The 25,321-nt window shown below is 25.9% G+C and overlaps 1 protein-coding gene across 2 annotated transcripts; it reads left to right on the top strand.

The window, feature by feature from the left end:
- Positions 1 to 397: 397 nt before the first annotated feature.
- On the top strand, positions 398 to 24,412 carry LOC111419568 (L-type amino acid transporter sobremesa). Of its 2 annotated transcripts, none has more exons than XM_023052394.2 (10): positions 398 to 509; positions 18,897 to 19,190; positions 19,242 to 19,343; positions 19,891 to 20,133; positions 20,188 to 20,313; positions 23,068 to 23,212; positions 23,419 to 23,743; positions 23,805 to 23,954; positions 24,001 to 24,169; positions 24,228 to 24,412. In XM_023052394.2, the coding sequence occupies exons 1-10, from the start codon at positions 467 to 469 to the stop codon at positions 24,290 to 24,292; spliced, it is 1,662 nt and encodes a 553-aa protein (XP_022908162.1). In that variant the 5' UTR covers positions 398 to 466; the 3' UTR covers positions 24,293 to 24,412. The 2 variants fall into 2 exon arrangements, with proteins under 2 accessions (XP_022908162.1, XP_022908161.1); XM_023052393.2 differs by lacking the exon at positions 398 to 509 and adding an exon at positions 11,714 to 11,840.
- Positions 24,413 to 25,321: the final 909 nt, after the last annotated feature.

Genomic DNA, 25,321 nt, shown 5'->3' with positions numbered 1-25,321 from the left:
TGGTTTGTAACAGGGTCATAAATTTCCCAGATGCATAACTAGAACACTACAGATATTTTGCTATTACAAAATCAATGTTGTTACTTTTTTTAAAAATAAATTATATTTATAAATAATTTTTCTGAGAATTATATTTTATTAAACAGAAATAGTTTTTCCCAGTTTACATAACCACTTAATTTCGTTGTAATAATGTTAATACCCAGAAAACCCGAATTACATCACCTTTTTATTACCAGCTCAACTAATACAAAACGAAATATTACGATGTTCTAGAACAAATTCTACAGTAATCTATAATGAAACGGTGATGAAGTTGGTAAGTTTCACGTTAGGATGGCGCGCCGCGACGCCTGGCGTCCCTTTTTAGACGGCGGCGACGCTCGAAAACGTTCAGTTGGTTTGCGAGTGACATGATAGCATCATCGACGTTATACCGCACCGAAAGCCATCCGGTACTGAAGAAATGTATAACGATGAATTTTACAACAGCAAACATTCTATTTGCGGTAAGTTTATGTTATTTACACCATCTTTATGGTAATTTCTCTGAGAATTGAGACGAAAAAGTCACCCCCATGAAAGAACACCACGTTGTCACTGAAAACGTATCACTAAAAGGGCGTCTTTAATTTTTTTAAGCAGAAATAATTATCTCGTTGATTCTAAGAATGATTGCAAAAAAATTTTGGTTTGATACGCATAATTTAGCCTTGAATTGAAAGGAATTTGGGGAATTAAAAAAAATGTTTATATTAAAATCAAAAAAATTAACCACACATACATATGGTTGTATCAGCGTTTTAAGCAGATTTTTATTAACATCAGCGTTTTATAACTTAATGACTTAGTAAGTTTTAATAATTTGCTGATTTAGAAATATCCAAACAATAAGTTAATTGCGAGCAATTTAGAGGTCGTTTCTTTATTTGCCAAACATCTTCTTAAGTTTCATTTTATTGCACAACGATTTTAATATCATTTTTCAAAGTCGTATTAGATATTACCTGACACGGTAAACAAATTCTATTTCCTCTCTTCGATCGTTATTTATCTGTCAATTATCATACAAGTACTACGTTTCAAAACATCTAACACATCATCGGTTTTGTTCTAATTGTCATCTAATGACACGCAAAAGATCGATTTCAAATTCAACACGAATTATTATAAATAGAAAAAGTTCATTGACGTTAACTTACATAAAGTGGGAAAAGATGATGCGATGATAATTTCAATCGATAATGGTCAAAAATCAATTTTATTGTTTAAGTTTATCGATGTTGCGTGTCAGTTAAAAATGAAAAATTGACATAATTATCGAAATCTAATTAATCAACGTTTCAATCGATACCATAACATTTTAAAAAATTATAACTCAAAAACTGAAAGCAATTTCTAAAAGTGGATTTTATCATTAAAAAGGGGAATCCTTTCTTTATTAATCTACCAAGTTTCAAAACTGTTCCTTTAAAAATCAATTTTTTCCAAAATTTTCAATAATTATTAACAGTTGTGTTCAAAAATTGATATCTCAGAAACTAAATGAAATTTTCAAAATCGGATTTCACCATAATAAAATAAACAGTTATCTTTGTATATCATGAAAATATCATAACAATATTCCACGAAACGGATTTTTTACGAATTTTTAAACTTCATGTAAAAAATTGTTAACTTTGGCAAATCATAAAATTTCGGTTAAATCAAAAAAATGATATCTCAAAAACTAAAAGCGATTTCTAAAAGTGGATTGTATCATTAAAAAGGGGAATCCTTTCTTTATAAATCTACCCAGTTTCAAAACGATTGCTTCAAAAATCAATTTATAACGATTTTTTTAAAAATCTTCAATAATTATTAACCTGTAAATGTAGGGTTGTGTTCAAAAATTGATATCTCAGAAACTAAATAAGATTTTCAAAATTGGATTTCACCATGATAAAATAGACAGTTACCTTTGTATATCATGAAAATATCATAACAATATTTCAAGAAATGGATTTTTTACGAATTTTTAAACTTCATGTAAAAAATTGTTAAGTTTGGCAAATCATAAAATTTCGGTTAAATTAAAAAAATGATATCTCAAAAACTAAAAGCGATTTCTAAAAGTGGATTTTAGCATTAAAAAGGAGAATCGTTTCTTTATAAATCTACCCAGTTTCAAAACGATTGCTTTAAAAATCAATTTATTACGATTTTTTCAAAAATCTTCAATAATTATTAACCTGCAAATATAGGGTTGTTTTCAAAAAGTTCTTTCTCAGAAACGAAATGAGATTTTCAAAATCGCATTTCACCATGATAAAATAGACAGTTATCTTCGTATATCATGAAAATATCATAAAAATATTTTAAGAAATGGATTTTTTACAAATATTTGAATTTCATGTAAAAAAATGGTTAACTTTGGCAAATCATAAAATTTTGGTTAAATTAAAAAAATGATATCTCAAAAACTAAAAGCGATTTATAAAAGTGGATTTTATCATTAAAAAGGGGAATACTTTCTTTATTAATCTACCCAGTTTTAAAACGATTGCTTCAAGAATCAATTTATAACGATTTTTTTTTTTAAATCTTCAATAATTTTTAACATATAAATGTAGGGTTGTTTTCAGAAAGTTGTTTCTCAGAAACTAAATGAGATTTTCAAAATCGGATTTCACCATGATAAAATAGACAGCTATCTTTGTATATCATGAAAATATCATAACAATATTTTAAGAAATGGATTTTTTACGAATTTTTAAACTTCATGTAAAAAATTGTTAAGTTTGGCAAATCATAAAATTTCGGTTAAATTAAAAAAATGATATCTCAAAAACTAAAAGCGATTTCTAAAAGTGGATTTTAGCATTAAAAAGGAGAATCGTTTCTTCATAAATCTACCCAGTTTCAAAACGATTGCTTCAAAAATCAATTTATAACGATTTTTTCAAAAATCTTCAATAATTATTAATCTATTAATGTAGGGTTGTGTTCAAAAATGTATTTGTCAGAAACTAAATGAGATTTTCAAAATCGGATTTCAGCATGATAAAATAGACAGTTATCTTTATATATCATGAAAATATCAGAACAATATTTCAAAAAATGGATTTTTTATGAATTTTTAAACTTCATGTAAAAAGTTGTTAACTTTGGCAAATCATAAAATTTCAGTTAAATTAAAAAAATGATATCTCAAAAACTAAAAGCGATTTCTAAAAGTGGATTTTATCATTAAAAAGGAGAATACTTTCTTTATAAATCTACCCAGTTTCAAAACGATTGCTTCAAAAATCAATTTATAACGATTTTTTAAAAAATCTTCAATAATTATTAACCTGTAAATGTAGAGTTGTGTTCAAAAATTGATATCTCAAAAACTAAACGAGATTTTTAAAATCGGATTTCACCATGATAAAATAGACAGTTGTCTTTGTATATCATGAAAATATCATAACAATATTTCAAGAAATGGATTTTTGACGAATTTTTAAAATTCATGTAAAAAATTGTTAACTTTGGCAAATCATAAAATTTCGGTTAAATTAAAAAATGATATCTCAAAAACTAAAAGCGGTTTCTAAAAGTGGTTTTTATCATTAAAAAGGGGAATCCTTTCTTTATTAATCTACCAAGTTTCAAAACTAATTCTTTAAAAATCAATTTATTACGATTTTTTCAAAAATCTTCAATAATTATCAATCTGTAAATATAGGGTTGTTTTCAAAAAGTTATTTCTCAGAAACGAAATGAGATTTTTAAAATCGGATTTTACCGTGATAAAATAGACAGTTATCTTTATATATCATGAAAATATCATAACAATATTTCAAGAAATGGATTTTTGACGAATTTTTAAAATTCATGTAGAAAATTGTTAACTTTGGCAAATCATAAAATTTCGGTTAAATTAAAAAATGATATCTCAAAAACTAAAAGCGATTTCTAAAAGTGGTTTTTATCATTAAAAAGGGGAATCCTTTCTTTATTAATCTACCAAGTTTCAAAACTAATTCTTTAAAAATCAATTTATTACGATCTTGTCAAAAATCTTCAATAATTATCAATCTGTAAATATAGGGTTGTTTTCAAAAAGTTATTTCTCAGAAACGAAATGAGATTTTCAAAATCGGATGTCACCATGATAAAATAGACAGTTATCTTTGTATATCTTGAAAATATCATAACAATATTTCAAGGAATGGATTTTTTACGAATTTTTAAACTTCATGTAAAAAATTGTTAACTTTGGCAAATCATAAAATTTCGGTTAAATTTAAAAAATGATATCTCAAAAACTAAAAGCGATTTCTAAAAGTGGATTTTATCACTAAAAAGGGGAATCCCATCTTTATAAATCTACCCAGTTTCAAAACGATTGCTTTAAAAATCAATTTATAACGATTTTTTAAAAAGTCTTCAATAATTTTTAACCTATAAATGTAGGGTTGTGTTCAAAAATTGATATCTCAGAAACTAAATGAGATTTTCAAAATCGGATTTCACCATGATAAAATAGACAGTTATCTTTGTATATCATGAAAATATCATAACAATATTTCAAGAAATGGATTTGTCACGAATTTTTAAATTTCATGTAAAAAAATTGTTAACTTTGGCAAATCATGAAATTTCGGTTAAATTAAAAAAATGATATCTCAAAAACTAAAGACGATTTCTAAAAGTGCATTTTATCATTAAAAAGGGGAATCCTTTCTTTATAAATCTACCCAGTTTCAAAACGATTGCTTTAAAAATCAATTTATAACGATTTTTTCAAAAATCTTCAATAACAATTAACCTATAAATGTAGGGTTGTGTTCAAAAATTGATATCTCAGAAACTAAATGAGATTTTCTTTATGAATTTTGAAAATGTTATAATAATGTTTCAAGAAATGCATTAAAAAGAGAAATCGATAAATGTATGTTACCAATAAAAAAAAAATGTGTGTACAAAAAAATGTTTCTTTTTTGTGTTGTCGCACGATGCGTTTCAATTAAGTAGATCAATTAGAGTAATTTATCCATTTAGGAGAAGCACGCGAATCGTAAAAAAAAATGTTAGACACAAATTGGAACAATAACCCTTCCGAAGAAAATTAATAGAAAAAATTTTTAACAATTGGATCGAGTTAATTAAAACAAAGATTCATTGTTTGTATTAAATCACGTCTTATTATTATTATTGTGACTATTTATAATGGTAAAATGTTTCACGTGCCGAGTGAGAAGCGCCCTAAACCGTTTTTCAACTCTCAAAATAAAATTAATGGCGATAAATAATATTTGCCAAGTCTACAAAACAACTTGCATCACGTTTTTAGTAACTATTTCAAATCCATTTTTATAACTTAATCCCTTATTACCAATCAATAAAATATGTTATCTATTTTCAAGAAAAAAAGCTATAATTTAAAAATTAGTTTAAAACTATGTACAGTATTTGGTTTTAGAAATTTTAACTGGGTGGAGCAAAGAGAGATCAATAGAGACGCAAAATTGCGCAACAACCAAAACAACACACATTAAAAAGACGTAAAAACACGTGGCTTGTTTTAAATGTTTAAATAATAAAGTTTTTTTTAATTGTTCTTTCTTGGAAAAACATAGATATTAAATATTGTATAAAACCTCAAACAACAAATGATCTAATCGGGTGATTAATATGATTAAAATACCTTACAAAACATCATACATTAGATATCAAAATTAGAAAATCGTATCTTAATAAGTAATTGAGATATTAAGACGAAATAAAAACAATTTTGTAATAAATTTAATAAAGTTTCAACACACCAAAAATAATTATTTCGTTTCTATTAATTCCGATGATACGATTTTTTTTTTGCTGAAAAGTGAAATTTAAAAAATCGTATCTCAGGAACGAATTGAGATATCATCATGAAATAAGAACCATTTTAAAGATAATTTCATAAAGTTTTAACACACCAATAATAATTGTTTCGATTCTATTAAGTCTGATGATACGATTTTTTTTATTCAACTCTGTTATTACTGAAAAGTAAAATTTAAAAAATCGTATCTCAAGAACGGATTAAGATATCATCATGAAATAAGAACCATTTTAAAGATAATTTAATAATGTTTTAACACACCAAAAATAATTGTTTCGTTCCTATTAATTCTGATGATACGATTTTTTTATTCAACTCTGTTCTTAGTGAAAAGTGAAATTTAAAAAATCGTATCTCAAGAACGGATTGAGATATCATCATGAAATAAGAACCATTTTAAAGATAATTTAATAAAGTTTTAACACACCAAAGATAATTGTTTCGTTCCTATTAATTCTGATGATACGATTTTTTTATTCAACCTTGTTATTACTAAAGAATGAAATTTTCAAAATCATATCTCAAGAACGGGTTGAGATATCATCATGAAATAAGAACCATTTTAAAGATAATTTAATAAAGTTTTAACACACCAATAATAATTGTTTCGTTTCTATTAATTCTGATGATACGATTTTTTTATTCAACTCTGTTCTTAGTGAAAAGTGAAATTTAAAAAATCGTATCTCAAGAACGGATTGAGATATCATCATGAAATTAGAACCATTTTAAAGATAATTTAATAATGTTTTAATACGCCAATAATAATTGTTTTGTTCCTATTAATTCTGATGATACGATTTTTTTATTCAACTCTGTTATTACTGAAAAGTGAAATTTAAAAAATCGTATCTCAAGAACGGATTGAGATATCATCATGAAATTAGAACCAATTTAAAGATAATTTAATAAAGTTTTAACACACCAAAAATAATTATTTCGTTCCTATTAATTCTGATGATACGATTTTTTTATTCAATTGTTATTACTGAAAAGTGAAATTTAAAAAATCGTATCCCAAGAACGGATTGAGATATCATCATGAAATAAGAACCATTTTAGAGATAATTTAATAAAGTTTTAACACACCAAAGATAATTGTTCCATTTCTATTAATTTTGATGACATGATCTTTTTTATTCAACCTTGTTATTACTAAAGAATGAAATTTTCAAAATCGTATCTCAAGAACGGATTGAGATATCGCCATGAAATAAGAACCATTTTAAAGATAATTTAATAAAGTTTTAACACACCAATAATAATTGTTTCGTTCCTATTAATTCTGATGATACCATTTTTTTTATTCAACCTTGTTATTACTAAAGAATGAAATTTTCAAAATCGTATCTCAAGAACGGATTGAGATATCATCATGAAATAAGAACTATTTTAAAGATAATTTAATAAAGTTTTAACACACCAAATAAAGTTTTAACACACCAATAATAATTGTTTCGTTCCTATTAATTCTGATGATACGATTTTTTTATTCAACTCTGTTATTAGTGAAAAGTGAAATTTAAATAATCGTATCTCAAGAACGGATTGAGATATCATCATGAAATAGGAACCATTTTAAAGATAATTTAATAAAGTTTTAACACACCAAAGATAATTGTTTCGTTTCTAATAATTTTGATGACATGATTTTTTTTATTCAACCTTGTTATTACTAAAGAATGAAATTTAAAAAATCGTATCTCAAGAACGGATTGAGATATCATCATGAAATAAGAACCATTTTAAAGATAATTTAATAAAGTTTTATCACACCAATAATAATTGTTTCGTTCCTATTAATTCTGATGATACGGTTTTTTTTATTCAACCTTGTTATTACTAAAGAATGGAATTTTCAAAATCGTATCTCAAGAACGGATTGAGATATCATCATGAAATAAGAACCATTTTAAAGATAATTTAATAAAGTTTTAACATGTCAAAAATAATTGTTTCGTTCCTATTAATTCTGATGATACGATTTTTTTTATTGAACTCTATATTAGTGAAAAGTGAAATTTAAAAAATCGTATCTCAAGAACGGATTGAGATATCATCATGAAATAAGAACCATTTTAAAGATAATTTAATAAAGTTTTAACACACCAATAATAATTGTTTCGCTTCTATTAATTCTGATGACATGATTTTTTTTATTCAACCTTGTTATTACTAAAGAATGAAATTTTCAAAATCGTATCTCAAGAACGGATTGAGATATCATCATGAAATAAGAATCATTTTAAAGATAATTTAATAAAGTTTTAACACACCAATAATAATTGTTTCGTTTCTAGCAATTCGGATGATACGATTTCTTTTTATTCAACTCTGTTATTACTGAAAAGTGAAATCAAAAAAATCGTATCTCAGGAAAGAATTGAGATATCGTCATGAAATAAGAACCATTTTAAAGATAATTTAATAAAGTTTTAACACACCAATAATAATTGTTTCGTTCCTATTAATTATGATGATACGGTTTTTTTTTATTCAACTCTGTTATTACTGGAGAGTGAAATTTAAAAAATCGTATCTCAAGAACGGATTGAGATATCATCATGAAATAAGAACCATTTTAAAGATAATTTAATAAAGTTTTAACACACCAAAGATAATTGTTTCGTTTCTATTAATTTTGATGACATGATTTTTTCTATTCAACTCTGTTATTAGTGAAAAGTGAAATTTAAAAAATCGTATCTCAAGAACGGATTGAGATATCATCATGAAATAAGAACCATTTTAAAGATAATTTAATAAAGTTTTAACACGCCAAAAATAATTGTTTCGTTCCTATTAATTCTGATGATACGATTTTTTTATTCAACTCTGTTATTACTGAAAAGTGAAATTTAAAAAATCGTATCTCAAGAACGGATTGAGATATCATCATGAAATAAGAACCATTTTAAAGATAATTTAATAATGTTTTAACACACCAAAGATAATTGTTTCGTTTCTAATAATTTTGATGACATGATTTTTTTTATTCAACCTTGTTATTACTAAAGAATGAAATTTTCAAAAACGTATCTCAAGAACGGATTGAGATATCGTCATGAAATAGGAACCATTTTAAAGATAATTTAATAAAGTTTTAACACGCCAAAAATAATTGTTTCGTTCCTATTAATTCTGATGATACGATTTTTTTATTCAACTCTGTTATTACTGAAAAGTGAAATTTAAAAAATCGTATCTCAAGTACGGATTGAGATATCATCATGAAATAAGAACCATTTTAAAGATAATTTAATAATGTTTTAACACACCAAAAATAATTGTTTCGTTCCTATTAATTCTGATGATACGATTGTTTTTATTCAACTCTGCTATTATTGAAAAGTGAAATTAAAAAAATCGTATCTCAGGAACGGATTGAGATATCATCATGAAATAAGAACCATTTTAAAGATAATTTAATAATGTTTTAACACACCAAAAATAATTGTTTCGTTCCTATTAATTCTGATGATACGATTCTTTTTATTCAACTCTGCTATTATTGAAAAGTGAAATTAAAAAAATCGTATCTCAGGAACGGATTGAGATATCATCATGAAATAAGAACCATTTTAAAGATAATTTAATAAAGTTTTAACACGTCAAAAATAATTGTTTCGATCCTATTAATTCTGATGATACGATTTTTTTTTATTCAACTCTGTTATTAGTAAAAAGTAAAATTTAAAAAATCGTATCTCAAGAACGGATTGAGATATCATCATGAAATAAAAACCATTTTAAAGATAATTTAATAAAGTTTTAACACACCAAAAATAATTGTTTTGTTCCTATTAAATGTGATGATACGATTTTTTTTATTCAATTCTGTTATTGCTGAAAAGTGAAATTTAAAAAATCGTATCTCAAGAACGGATTGAGATATCATCATGAAATAAGAACCATTTTAAAGATAATTTAATAAAGTTTTAACACGCCAAAAAGAATTGTTTCGTTCCTATTAATTTTGATGATACGATTTTTTTATTCAACTCTGTTATTACTGAAAAGTGAAATTTAAAAAATCGTATCTCAAGAACGGATTGAGATATCATCATGAAATAAGAACCGTTTTAAAGATAATTTAATAATGTTTTAACACACCAAAAATAATTGTTTCGTTCCTATTAATTCTGATGATACGATTTTTTTATTCAATTCTGTTCTTAGTGAAAAGTGAAATTTAAAAAATCGTATCTCAAGAACGGATTGAGATATCATCATGAAATAAGAACCATTTTAAAGATAATTTAATAAAGTTTTAACACACCAAAAATAATTGTTCCGTTTCTATTAATTTTGATAACATAATTTTTTTTATTCAACCTTGTTATTACTAAAGAATGGAATTTTCAAAATCGTATCTCAAGAACGGATTGAGATATCATCATGAAATAAAAACCATTTTAAAGATAATTTAATAAAGTTCTAACACACCAAACATAATTGTTTCGTTCCTATTAATTCTGATGATACGATTTTTTTATTCAATTCTGTTCTTAGTGAAAAGTGAAATTTAAAAAATCGTATCTCAAGAACGGATTGAGATATCATCATGAAATAAGAACCATTTTAAAGATAATTTAATAAAGTTTTAACACACCAAAAATAATTGTTCCGTTTCTATTAATTTTGATAACATAATTTTTTTTATTCAACCTTGTTATTACTAAAGAATGAAATTTTCAAAATCTTATCTCAAGAACGGATTTAGATATCATCATGAAATTAGCACCAATTTAAAGATAATTTCATAAAGTTTTAAATCGCCAAGAATAATTGTTTCGATCCTATTAATTCTGATGATACGATTTTTTTTATTCAACTCTGTTATTACTGGAGAGTGAAATTTAAAAAATCGTATCTTAAGAACGGATTGAGATATCATCATGAAATAAGAACCATTTTAGAGATAATTTAATAAAGTTTTAACACACCAAAGATAATTGTTTCGTTCCTATTAATTCCGATGATACGATTATTTAATTGAACTTTGTTATTACTAACAAATGAAATCAAGTCAAAAATAATTCTAAACGATATCACTGGAATACCTAAGCGGTGAATTTTCGTTCTAAATGACGCACATTACCCTAGTTATAAATAATTTAATTGAGTGTAGAGGATTTAGTGTGGAAAAAACGAAAAACTTAATGGATCTCGTGATGTTTTTACTTAAATTTCCCTTTTTTTCGAAACATTGACGCAACACTTTACGCGATTTTTTTATTGCAGCTTCTTCGGTGATAAATCTTTTCAGAATCATAAACGTTCATGATCTATTTATACACACAGTAAGATACGCGGATAATTTTGAGTTCATTTCATTCTAAATTTAGGACATTCAAAAAAATCAATTTGAAGAAACCGAAAATCTCTAAAATTGAACCATTGAGCTGTTTTATTTTCGTGTTATACTCGTGATGTCGCCTATAAATTGCTATTTTAAAATCGGATAACAGTGGTCCAACAAATTTTGTTTACAAAGTTTTAATTTTTGATTATTAAAATCTAAATTGATTAAAATAAATGTAAAGAATTCGCGACCTTGATAATAAATTCACTTCTTCACTCGCGTCACATAAATTAAGTCGGATTGAATTTAATTTTAATTGTTTCGTTGAACCTAGGACGACTGATTCAATAAAGATGAAGAAATAAAATGTTTAATAAAAAGATTTTTTTTTTATGAAGAATTTCGTCCTTGCATCGGTTACGCGAATGAGCTTCGCGCGTATCTAAATAAAGCACGAGACGAGAACGAATTTGAAACGAAAAAACTTTTGAAGTACTCTGTATTTAAAAAAGTGGGGACGCATTTAGTAAAAGAAAATTTACAACAGCGAATTTGTATGTAGTTAGGCTTCAGTTGTGTGCTGTCGTTGATGTGTGTGTCTTCGGAATATGCTAGATACTATTAAAGAACTTTTTGAGTGTACTTTCTCCAATGCACGTCGACATTCCTTAGATAATAATTCAGGTAACTTGAAAAAAAGACAAGAAAATTAATTCAATTAAGGGTAAAATAATCAATAAAGGATTTTCCTCAATAAAAATTACAAATTAAAGTTATGTAATAGAACACGTGATAAATGCAAAATTTTCAAGGCAACAGTTCAACAATTTACGCACCTCCCGTCTATAGTAACATCGATTTTGGCAAAATTTCAAAACGAAATTTACTATTATTTCAAGCAACCGGTGTGTTTATTAAAAGATACCTTTAAAATTACATTTTAATCCAAACGAACACTAAATTAAGTGGCACTTAGATCTATTAGCGTAAATAAAACGCACTTTGTCGTCTAAAAAATGTCACATCTACATCCAAAAACATCAATTTAAACGTATTAATCATCACGTTTCGGGTTATTTTTCAGCTGCATTCTATTTTCACGGTTGAAGACATTTTTTGGAAAGTCCCACTGTTTTTCGCACAAGAACATTATTTTTGTTGAAATTCTAATTTTAAATTTTGAGGCACACCCACTAAATTCTTCCAATCCAAACCAAAAAAGAATAGCTATCGTTTATGTTGAAAAATATTTTTCTTCGAAATTTTTATAATCAACCCATACACTAGATTATTTCATTTTAAAGAAGAAATTTTAAGCTTTAATTTGATACCAAAATCATTTCTTAGTTGTTATAAATAAAATAGATATGATTTTTTAAAATTTATAAACGTCAAATTTAAGCTTTTTATGTGGATAATCATTAAAATTGTTTTTCTCGGTAATTTTTACAATTAACTCATACATTAAATTACATCATTTTAAAGAGGAGGTTTCAAGCTTTAATTTGATATCAAAATCAATTCTTAGTTGTTATAAGCAAATTAGATATGATTTTTCAAATTTATAAACGTCATCAAATCTAACCTCTTTTTGTGGGTAACCATTAAAATTATTTTTCTCGGAAATTTTTATAATCAACTCATATATTAAATAATATCATTCTAAAGAGGAGATTTCAAGCTTTAATTTGATATCAAAATCAATTCTTAGTTATTATAAACAAATTAGATATGATTTCTTCAAATTTATAAACGTCAAATCTAACCTTTTTTTGTGGGTAATCATTAAAGTTGTTTTTCTCGGAAATTTTTTTAATCAACTCATACATTAAATTACATCATTTTAAAGAGGAGATTTCAAGCTTTAATTTAATATCAAAATCAATTCTTAGTTGTTATAAATAAATTAGATATGATTTTTCAAATTTATAAACGTCGTCAAATCTAACCTCTTTTTGTGACTAATCATTAAAGTTGTTTTTCTCGGAAATTTTTCTAATCAACTTATACATTAAATCATACCATTTTAAAGAGGAGATTTCAAGCTTTAATTTGATATCAAAATCAATTCTTAGTTGTTATAAATAAATTAGATATGATTTTTCAAATTTATAAACGTCAAATCTAACCTCTTTTTGTGAGTAATCATTAAAATTGTTTTTCTCGGAAATTTTTCTAATCAACTCATATATTAAATTATATCATTCTAAAAAAGAGATTTCAAGCTTTAATTTGATATCAAAATCAATTCTTAGTTGTTATAAATAAATTAGATATGATTTTTCAAATTTATAAACGTCAAATCTAACCTCTTTTTGTGAGTAATCATTAAAATTGTTTTTCTCGGAAATTTTTCTAATCAACTCATACTTTAAATTATATCATTCTAAAAAGGACATTTCACGCTTTAATTTGATATCAAAATCAATTCCTAGTTGTTATAAACAAATTAGATATGATTTTTTCAAATTGATAAACGCCAAATCTAACCTCTTTTTGTGAGTAATCATTAAAATTGTTTTTCTCGGAAATTTTTCTAATCAACTCATACTTTAAATTATATCATTCTAAAAAGGACATTTCAAGCTTTAATTTGATATCAAAATCAATTCTTAGTTGTTATAAATAAATTAGATATGATTTTTCAAATTTATAAACGTCAAATCTAACCTCTTTTTGTGAGTAATCATTAAAATTGTTTTTCTCGGAAATTTTTCTAATCAACTCATACTTTAAATTATATCATTCTAAAAAGGACATTTCAAGCTTTAATTTGATATCAAAATCAATTCCTAGTTGTTATAAACAAATTAGATATGATTTTTTCAAATTGATAAACGCCAAATCTAACCTCTTTTTGTGAGTAATCATTAAAATTGTTTTTCTCGGAAATTTTTCTAATCAACTCATATATTAAATTATATCATTCTAAAAAAGAGATTTCAAGCTTTAATTTGATATCAAAATCAATTCCTAGTTGTTATAAATAAATTAGATATGATTTTTCAAATTTATAAACGTCAAATCTAACCTCTTTTTGTGAGTAATCATTAAAATTGTTTTTCTCGGAAATTTTTCTAATCAACTCATACTTTAAATTATATCATTCTAAAAAGGACATTTCAAGCTTTAATTTGATATCAAAATCAATTCCTAGTTGTTATAAACAAATTAGATATGATTTTTTCAAATTGATAAACGCCAAATCTAACCTCTTTTTGTGAGTAATCATTAAAGTTGTTTTTCTCGGAAATTTTTCTAATCAACTCATATATTAAATTATATCATTCTAAAAAAGAGATTTCAAGCTTTAATTTGATATCAAAATCAATTCCTAGTTGTTATAAATAAATTAGATATGATTTTTCAAATTTATAAACGTCAAATCTAACCTCTTTTTGTGAGTAATCATTAAAATTGTTTTTCTCGGAAATTTTTCTAATCAACTCATACTTTAAATTATATCATTCTAAAAAGGACATTTCAAGCTTTAATTTGATATCAAAATCAATTCCTAGTTGTTATAAACAAATTAGATATGATTTTTTCAAATTGATAAACGCCAAATCTAACCTCTTTTTGTGAGTAATCATTAAAGTTGTTTTTCTCGGAAATTTTTCTAATCAACTCATACTTTAAATTATATTATTCTAAAGAGGAGATTTCAAGCTTTAATTTGATACTAAAATCAATTCTTAGTTGTTATAAATAAATTAGATATGATTTTTCAAATTTATAAACGTCAAATCTAACTTTTTTTTTGTGAGTAATCATTAAAGTTGTTTTTCTCGGAAATTTTTCTAATCAACTCATACATTAAATTATATCATTTTAAAGAAGAGATTGCAAGCTTTAATTTGATATCAAAATCAATTCTTAGTTGTTATAAACAAATTAGATATGATTTTTTCAAATTTATAAACGTCAAATCTAACCTCTTTTTGTGAGTAATCATTAAAATTGTTTTTCTCGGAAATTTTTCTAATCAACTCATACATTAAATTATATCATTTTAAAGAAGAGATTGCAAGCTTTAATTTGATATCAAAATCAATTCTTAGTTGTTATAAACAAATTAGATATGATTTTTTCAAATTTATAAACGTCAAATCTAACCTCTTTTTGTGAGTAATCATTAAAATTGTTTTTCTCGGAAATTTTTCTAATCAACTCATACTTTAAATTATATCATTCTAAAAAGGACATTTCAAGCTTTAATTTGATATCAAAATCAATTCCTAGTTGTTATAAACAAATTAGATATGATTTTTTCAAATTGATAAACGCCAAATCTAACCTCTTTTTGTGAGTAATCATTAAAGTTGTTTTTCTCGGAAATTTTTCTAATCAACTCATACTTTAAATTATATTATTCTAAAGAGGAGATTTCAAGCTTTAATTTGATACTAAAATCAATTCTTAGTTGTTATAAATAAATTAGATATGATTTATTCAAATTTACAAACGTCAAATCTAACCTCTTTTTGTGAGTAATCATTAAAATTGTTTTTTTCGGAAATTTTTCTAATCAACTCATGCATTAAATTATATCAGTTTAAAGAGGAGATTTCAAGTTTTAATTTGATATCAAAATCAATTCTTAGTTGTTATAAACAAATTAGATATGATTTTTTCAAATTTATAAACGTCAAATCTAACCTCTTTTTGTGAGTAATCATTAAAATTGTTTTTCTCGGAAATTTTTCTAATCAACTCATACATTAAATTATATCATTTTAAAGAAGAGATTGCAAGCTTTAATTTGATATCAAAATCAATTCTTAGTTGTTATAAACAAATTAGATATGATTTTTTCAAATTTATAAACGTCAAATCTAACCTCTTTTTGTGAGTAATCATTAAAATTGTTTTTCTCGGAAATTTTTCTAATCAACTCATATATTAAATTATATCATTCTAAAAAGGACATTTCAAGCTTTAATTTGATATCAAAATCAATTCCTAGTTGTTATAAACAAATTAGATATGATTTTTTCAAATTGATAAACGCCAAATCTAACCTCTTTTTGTGAGTAATCATTAAAATTGTTTTTCTCGGAAATTTTTCTAATCAACTCATATATTAAATTATATCATTCTAAAAAAGAGATTTCAAGCTTTAATTTGATATCAAAATCAATTCCTAGTTGTTATAAATAAATTAGATATGATTTTTCAAATTTATAAACGTCAAATCTAACCTCTTTTTGTGAGTAATCATTAAAATTGTTTTTCTCGGAAATTTTTCTAATCAACTCATACTTTAAATTATATCATTCTAAAAAGGACATTTCAAGCTTTAATTTGATATCAAAATCAATTCCTAGTTGTTATAAACAAATTAGATATGATTTTTTCAAATTGATAAACGCCAAATCTAACCTCTTTTTGTGAGTAATCATTAAAGTTGTTTTTCTCGGAAATTTTTCTAATCAACTCATACTTTAAATTATATTATTCTAAAGAGGAGATTTCAAGCTTTAATTTGATACTAAAATCAATTCTTAGTTGTTATAAATAAATTAGATATGATTTTTCAAATTTATAAACGTCAAATCTAACTTTTTTTTTGTGAGTAATCATTAAAGTTGTTTTTCTCGGAAATTTTTCTAATCAACTCATGCATTAAATTATATCATTTTAAAGAAGAGATTGCAAGCTTTAATTTGATATCAAAATCAATTCTTAGTTGTTATAAACAAATTAGATATGATTTTTTCAAATTTATAAACGTCAAATCTAACCTCTTTTTGTGAGTAATCATTAAAATTGTTTTTCTCGGAAATTTTTCTAATCAACTCATGCATTAAATTATATCATTTTAAAGAGAACATTTCAAGCTTTAATTTGATACTAAAATCAATTCTTAGTTGTTATAAACATATTAAATATGATTTTTTCAAATTTATAAACGTCAAATCTAACCTCTTTTTGTGAGTAATCATTAAAGTTGTTTTTCTCGGAAATTTTTCTAATCAACTCATGCATTAAATTATATCATTTTAAAGAGAACATTTCAAGCTTTAATTTGATACTAAAATCAATTCTTAGTTATTATAAACATATTAGATATGATTTTTTCAGATTTATAAACGTCAAATCTAACCTCTCTTTGTGGGTAATTATTAAAATTGTTTTTTTCGGAAATTTTTCTAATAAACTCATACATTAAATTATATCATTTTAAAGAGAACATTTCAAGCTTTAATTTGATACTAAAATCAATTCTTAGTTGTTATAAACAAATTAGATATGATTTTTTCAAATTTATAAACGCCAAATCTAACCTCTTTTTGTGAGTAATCATTAAAGTTGTTTTTCTCGGAAATTTTTCTAATCAACTCATACTTTAAATTATATCATTCTAAAGAGGAGGTTTCCAGCTTTAATTTGATATCAAAATCATTTCTTAGTTATTATAAACAAATTAGACATGATTTTTCAAATTTATAAACGTCAAATCTAACCTCTTTTTGTGAGTAATCATTAAAATTGTTTTTCTCGGAAATTTTTCTAATCAACTCATACATTAAATTATATCATTTTAAAGAAGAGATTTCAAGCTCTAATTTGATATCAAAATCATTTCTTAGATGTAATAAATAAATTAGATATGATTTATTCAAATTTACAAACGTCAAATCTAACCTCTTTTTGTGAGTAATCATTAAAATTGTTTTTTTCGGAAATTTTTCTAATCAACTCATGCATTAAATTATATCAGTTTAAAGAGGAGATTTCAAGTTTTAATTTGATATCAAAATCAATTCTTAGTTGTTATAAATAAATTAGATATGATTTTTCAAATTTATAAACGTCGTCAAATCTAACCTCTTTTTGTGACTAATCATTAAAGTTGTTTTTCTCGGAAATTTTTCTAATCAACTTATACATTAAATTATATCATTTTAAAGAGGAGATTTCAAGCTTTAATTTGATATCAAAATCAATTCTTAGTTGTTATAAACAAATTAGATTTGATTTTTCAAATTTATAAACGTTGTCAAATCTAACCTCTTTTTGTGGGTAATCATTAAAATTGTATTTCTCGGAAATTTTTCTAATCAACTCATACTTTAAATTATATCATTCTAAAGAGGAAAGTTCAAGCTTTAATTTGATATCAAAATCAATTCTTAGTTGTTATAAACAAATTAGATATGATTTTTTCAAATTTATAAACGCCAAATCTAACCTCTTTTTGTGAGTAATCATTAAAGTTGTTTTTCTCGGAAATTTTTCTAATCAACTCATACATTAACTTATATCATTTTAAAGAGGAGATTTCAAGCTTTAATTTGATATCAAAATCATTTCTTAGTTGTTGTAAATAAATTAGATATGATTTATTCAAATTTATAAACGTCAAATCTAACCTCTTTTTGTGAGTAATCATTAAAGTTGTTTTTCTCGGAAATTTTTCTAATCAACTCATACTTTAAATAATATTATTCTAAAGAGGAGGTTTCCAGCTTTAATTTGATATCAAAATCATTTCTTAGTTATTATAAACAAATTAGATATGATTTTTCAAATTTATAAACGTCAAATCTAACCTCTTTTTGTGAGTAATCATTAAAATTGTTTTTCTCGGAAATTTTTCTAATCAACTCATACATTAAATTATATCATTTTAAAGAAGAGATTTCAAGCTTTAATTTGATATCAAAATCAATTCTTAGTTATTATAAACAAAGTAGATATGATTTTTTGAACTTTAATAACTATTTATTGTTGTAGGAAACAATAATGCGTCCATCACAAAAGAAGGTTTACAGTGGCGTGGTAGGTCTAATGGGCACAGTCCAGGGATACTCAATGGAGGGGGCGACTGTTCAGGGGGTCCAAATGTTGGGTCAACAATCGGGGGCTCAGGGGGCGACTCGGAAGGGGGCACAGGCTGCTTTGAGGGTACAGGCTGCACAGGGCCGGACCAGTTGGAGGGACCCGGCCCAACTGAGAATGACGCTCTTCACCTCAAGAGACGGGTGGGACTCGTCAGTGGGGTGGCTTTAATTGTTGGCACAATGATTGGTAAATTTGAAACCATCAAAAAAAAAGGGAAAATAAAAAAGAAAATTTTAGGATCTGGAATTTTCGTTTCACCGTCTGGTTTGTTGGAGCGAACTGGATCAATTGGGATGAGCTTTGTAATTTGGATGGCCTGCGGAGGTCTATCATTACTAGGTAAATAATTTTTGAACGCCAAAAACCATTCGGTCGTAACAAAAATCGAAGTGGCGCAAAGAACGAAAATAGTAACGCTCCATTCACACATATTTTTAGTAACGCGTTTCGGTTCGCTTTTTGACGTCATACGAGGCACGCACAACTTTTCGATCGAATCCAAATCCGATCTTACTCATTTTTCTAAAAAAAATCATAATAAAATAAAGTTGTTTGAAAACTAAGTGGTAATAATTCAAGTTGATGTAAATTCACGTTCAATTTACATTGAAAATAGTTTCTAAAATCATTGTATGTATGTACTTTAGAACGTTTTAATCTAAACGTAACAAGATATATGTAAGTTAAATTTCGCCAAAAAAATACCGACAAACACATAAACGTATGTTGACTGAAATCATAACATTTACGTGTGGGAAATGTGCATTTTGGATTTAATCCAAATTTACTTGAAAATTGGGTTAATTTGGTATCGTAATTATGATGAAATTCGGTTTAGTCTATGAGATATTGAACTTTTATTGATTAATTTGTTTACTTTTTTTAGGTGCCCTATCATATGCTGAATTGGGTACCATGAACACATCATCGGGGGCTGAATACGCGTATTTTATGGACGCTTTTGGTGCTCCGCCCGCGTTCCTTTTCTCTTGGGCGAGCACTCTGGTATTAAAACCCTCACAAATGGCGATAATCTGTCTCAGTTTTGGTAAATATGCCGTCGAGGCATTCGTCACCGAGTGCGAACCTCCCGAGATTGTTGTAAAGATGGTTACTTTGTTAACAATAGGTAAATATAGTAATTTATTACCTATTTGATTATTGTTAAACAATTCTTTTTTAGTTGTGATTTTATACATCAACTGCTACAGTGTCAACTTGGCTACAAGCGTCCAAAACATTTTTACCGCAGCGAAATTGGTCGCTGTTCTTATTGTGATTGTCGGGGGAGCATATAAAATGTTCGAAGGTATGTTACTCGTTAATTATTAACTGAAAAATCGTTTTAATGATGACGTGGCCTCTTTTGTGAACGCCAACAAGTTGTTTTTAATCGATCCTTTTCAATCAATCTAAAAAAAAATAATTTTCCACTTGTAACACCTGGTTTTCATCGATGAAGTGACTAGCAGTAGTCTGACGTCCCATTTACCCTGATATCTCCTCTCCATGACCTTAACATCCTGATGGAAACATTGAGCCAGCTCTTCACTGGTACTACCCAAGTTTTCAGGGAAACAATCCAAATAAGAATGTAGAAAGTTTTATGCTCATCAGGCATAAAGAGGAGATTTCAAGCTTTAATTTGATACCAAAATCATTTCTTAGTTGTAATAAATAAATTAGATATGATTCTTTCAAGTTTATAAACGTCGTCAAATCTAACCTCTTTTTGTGGGTAATCATTAAAATTGTTTTTTTCGGAAATTTTTATAATCAACTCATACATTAAATTATATCATTTTAAAGAGGAAATTTCAAGCTTTAATTTGACACTAAAATCATTTCTTAGTTGTTATAAACAAATTAGGTATGATTTTTTTTATTTATAAACGTCAAATCTAACCTCTTTTTGTGGGTAATCATTAAAATTGTTTTTTTCGGAAATTTTTCTAATCAAGTCATACATTAAATTATATCATTTTAAAGAAGAGATTTCAAGCTTTAATTTGATATCAAAATCATTTCTTTGTTATTATAAATAAATTAAATATGATTTTTTCAAATTTATAAACGTCAAATCTAACCTCTTTTTGTGGGTAAATCATTAAAATTGTTTTTCTTGTTAATTTTTCTAATCAACTCATACATTAAATTATATCATTTTAAAGAGGTAATTTCAAGCTTTAATTTAATATCAAAATCAATTATTAGTTATTATAAATAAATTAGATATGATTTTTTCAAATTTATAAACGTCAAATCTAACCTCTTTTTGTGGGTAATCATTAAAGTTGTTTTTGTCGGAAATTTTTCTAATCAACTCATAAATTAAATTATATCATTTTAAAGAAGAGATTTCAAGCTTTAATTTGATATCAAAATCAATTCTTAGTTATTATAAACAAATTAGATATGATTTTTTCAAATTTATAAACGTCATCAAATCTAACCTCTTTTTGTGGGTAATCATTAAAGTTGTTTTTCTCGGAAATTTTTCTAATCAACTCATACATTAAATTATATCATTTTAAAGAGGAGATTTCAAGCTTTAATTTGATACTAAAATCATTTCTATGTTATTATAAATAAATTAGATATGATTTTTTCAAATTTATAAACGTCAAATCAAACCTCTTTTTGTGGGTAATCATTAAAGTTGTTTTTCTCGTTAATTTTTATAATCAACTCATACATTAAATTATATCATTTTAAAGAGGAGATTTCAAGTTTTAATTTGATACTAAAATCATTTCTTAATTGTTATAAACAAATTAGGTATGATTTTTTAAAGTTTATAGACGTCAAATCTAACCTCTTTTTGTGGGTAATCATTAAAGTTGTTTTTCTCGGAAATTTTTATAATCAACTCATGCATAAAATTATATCATTTTAAAGAGGAAATTTCAAGCTTTAATTTGATATCAAAATCAATTCTTAGTTGTTATAAACAAATTAGATATAATTTTTTCAAGTTTATAAACGTCGTCAAATCTAACCTCTTTTTGTGGGTAATCATTAAAGTTGGTTTTCTCGTTAATTTTTATAATCAACTCATACATTAAATTATATCATTTTAAAGAGGAGATTTCAAGCTTTAATTTGATACTAAAATCATTTCTTAATTGTTATAAACAAATTAGGTATGATTTTTTAAAGTTTATAGACGTCAAATCTAACCTCTTTTTGTGGGTAATCATTAAAGTTGTTTTTCTCGGAAATTCTTATAATCAACTCATGCATAAAATTATAGCATTTTAAAGAGGAAATTTCAAGCTTTAATTTGATATCAAAATCAATTCTTAGTTGTTATAAACAAATTAGATATGATTTTTTCAAGTTTATAAACGTCGTCAAATCTAACCTCTTTTTGTGGGTAATCATTAAAGTTGGTTTTCTCGTTAATTTTTATACTCAACTCATACATTAAATTATATCATTTGAAAGAGGAGATTTCAAGCTTTAATTTGATATCAAAAGAATATGAAGAATAAGAATGCAACCAAGTTTTTCCATTCTTTTCAGAAGATCATCGACAATGCTGATATAATTAGGGTCTTTTTCATTCCCTAAAAATCTAGTGATCACCTTTTTGAAAGCATTCCAAGCTTCTCTTTCAACACCTGACATTGTGTACTAAAATTTTTCATCAAACATTAATTTACGTATGTTAGGACCCACAAAAATTCCTTCTTTTAGTTTTCCCTCTGACAAATATCGAAACTCTGTTGAAACCAATGTTGGGTAAAGCTACAACTCGCATTGCAGAAGAAAGGTAGCCATTAAAATCATAGTAGAAAAAATAAGAGTCATCATCAAAATTTGTAATGTTTCTCTAGTGTTTTTTAATGACAAATTTAAAAAAATTTTTTATAAATGTAACGTAATACACTGTGTTAATTAATTACGTCATCATTGCAAGTATGCAACCAATATCACAGTATTGGTATTGCAATACGCGTACTGTGATATTGGTTGCATACTTGGGTACGATAATTAATTAACACACTGCACATCACTTAAACATTAATTTTTGATATAAAAAATGAGTTTTATTTTTTAGGTAACGTACAACATTTGAAAAATCCCTTCAAGGGTACGGTTTATTCCATCGGGAACATCGCCACAGCGTTTTACACTGGATTATGGGCTTACGATGGATGGAATAACCTCAATTATGTCACGGAAGAAATTAAACATCCCTCCAAGTAAGTCAATACGATTGGATAAAGGATCATATAAAATCTCATAATTCTCAATCTCTTTAATTTATCCCTTTAAACCCTTACTTTCCATCCCAATTTTTCTGTTGTTGAAAAAATTTTTTTTAGGTCTCGACCATCATACAACAGTGAATACGGTCTGAAAAAATCGATACAGTTATGATGCCCTATTTTCTGTTTCTGGTTTACAGGAATCTGCCACGTAGCATAGTAATCGGGATTCCATTAGTAACGATATGTTATGCGCTCATTAATGTATCGTACTTAACAGTAATGTCACCACTGGAAATGATGACTTCGGAAGCGGTCGCCGTTACCTTTGGAAATCGTTTGTTAGGCGCTATGGCTTGGCTGATGCCCCTTTCTGTCACCATATCAACGTTTGGAGCGGCCAATGGGACGTTATTCGCAGCAGGGAGACTTTGTTTCGCTGCCAGCAGAGAAGGACACCTACTCGATATCTTGTCGTATGTTCACATCAAAAGATATACTCCCGCGCCAGGATTAATCTTTCATGTAATAATTTCAAATAAAATCGTTGAAAATAAAATTGATATTTTCTTTTTATGATTTTTAGTCTTTAATAGCAGGAGCGATGGTTTTATATGGAACGATAGATTCGTTGATTGACTTTTTTAGTTTTACCGCTTGGATTTTTTATGGTGGTGCTATGTTGGCGTTAATTGTAATGCGATTCACAAAACCAAATCATCCGAGACCATACAAAGTATGAATTTAAAAAAGAAATTACTTTTTAATCAATTTTCTGTTAGGTTCCAGTCATCATTCCTATCCTGGTGTTACTAGTTTCGATCTATTTGGTTGTTGGACCAATAATTGATAAGCCAACCATTGAATATCTTTATGCGGCCCTTTTTATTCTCGGTGGAATGGTTTTTTACCTTCCATTCGTGCATTACAAGTTGCGAGTACCATTTATGGGTAAGTCCTAAATTTTTTGCCAAAGAAGAAAAATCTAATTATTTTTTTTTTAATTTAGATGGAGTAACAGTTTTCTTACAAATGTTACTTGAAGTTGCCCCAACTGCATCAATGTATGAGTAGACCCTAACGAAACAACTTAAAATTAAAATAAAAAAAATTTAAATCAAGGTTAATTAATTAATTAACCGAATGAAAGTGTAGGTCCTAATCACTTAAAAAAAAAAACAACGTGTCATTCCATCTTTTCGTTTCATTTAAAATCTTACTACAAAAAAAAATAAATAAGTCTGAAACCCCGACTATTTTTCTAACGAAAAATTACCTTTAAAAAGATACGGAAATAAAAATCAAAGTGTACAACCGACAATATTTTTGTATTCAAATTAAGAAAAAGAATTTAAAATACTTTTTTGTCATTCCTTGTCGTTCACGCAGAGCTAACAATAGAAATTAAATTTGTTTCGCAAAACGTGTACCTGCAGGTAGAAAAATTAAGTGTTTAAAAAATGCATGTTGGTTGTAACATATCAATACAACAGTTGATTAAAAAGAAACGAATATAAAAAGAAAAAATGTTTTAAAAATAGGGAAATTAAAGAAGTTTTATACTGCGATTTTAATTTAAGAAATGTTGCCAAAGTAGGAAGTGATGAGAAAATATCGTTACCAGATGCAATATTATTGAAGATTATTAAGAGATCATAGCATTGATGTGTTAATAGTTTTTTATTTTATATGAAGATTTTCTATTTTGACTATTATTATAAGAAGGGAATCGCTTTGAAAGAGATTCCTTGTTGATTTCTTTATGTGAAGTTTTAATAAGAAGATACAAATAAATAGAGCATTGCCTAAAAATTTTTTTTATTATTCCTTTAAACTCATACTTTTAGAGTCGAAAAACGTATTTTGAGTTTTTTTTCGCTTCATTTGATAAAACTCGATAATATTAGCAAGAAATAAATCGGTGGTTTTAAAATGTCAAATATGACTTAACGTAGGTGATTTACGCTAGATGGCGCGAGTGTAAAAAGGGGTTTTTTACGATTTAAATAAAAATTAAATGTAAAAATTTGAAATTTTCTCCTAAACAAAGATTAATATTCTTTCCTCTTATTTTTCAAACAATATAATTTATTGAATCAAAGT

The sequence above is a fragment of the Onthophagus taurus genome, chromosome 3, assembly GCF_036711975.1.
Source record: "Onthophagus taurus isolate NC chromosome 3, IU_Otau_3.0, whole genome shotgun sequence".
Taxonomy (NCBI): Eukaryota; Metazoa; Arthropoda; class Insecta; order Coleoptera; family Scarabaeidae; genus Onthophagus; species Onthophagus taurus.
The sequence above is the reverse complement of the archived record's forward strand: the minus strand, read 5'-3'. Positions and strand labels throughout refer to the sequence as shown.

Excerpts from the sequence above, each read along its gene's own strand:
- LOC111419568 (XM_023052393.2), top strand. The coding sequence starts at position 11,765 with ATGCTAGATACTATTAAAGAACTTTTTGAGTGTACTTTCTCCAATGCA. Across the intron at positions 20,134-20,187 it reads GGTTACTTTGTTAACAATAG|TTGTGATTTTATACATCAAC; the intron begins GTAAATATAGTA and ends ATTCTTTTTTAG. Across the intron at positions 20,314-23,067 it reads AGCATATAAAATGTTCGAAG|GTAACGTACAACATTTGAAA; the intron begins GTATGTTACTCG and ends TTTATTTTTTAG.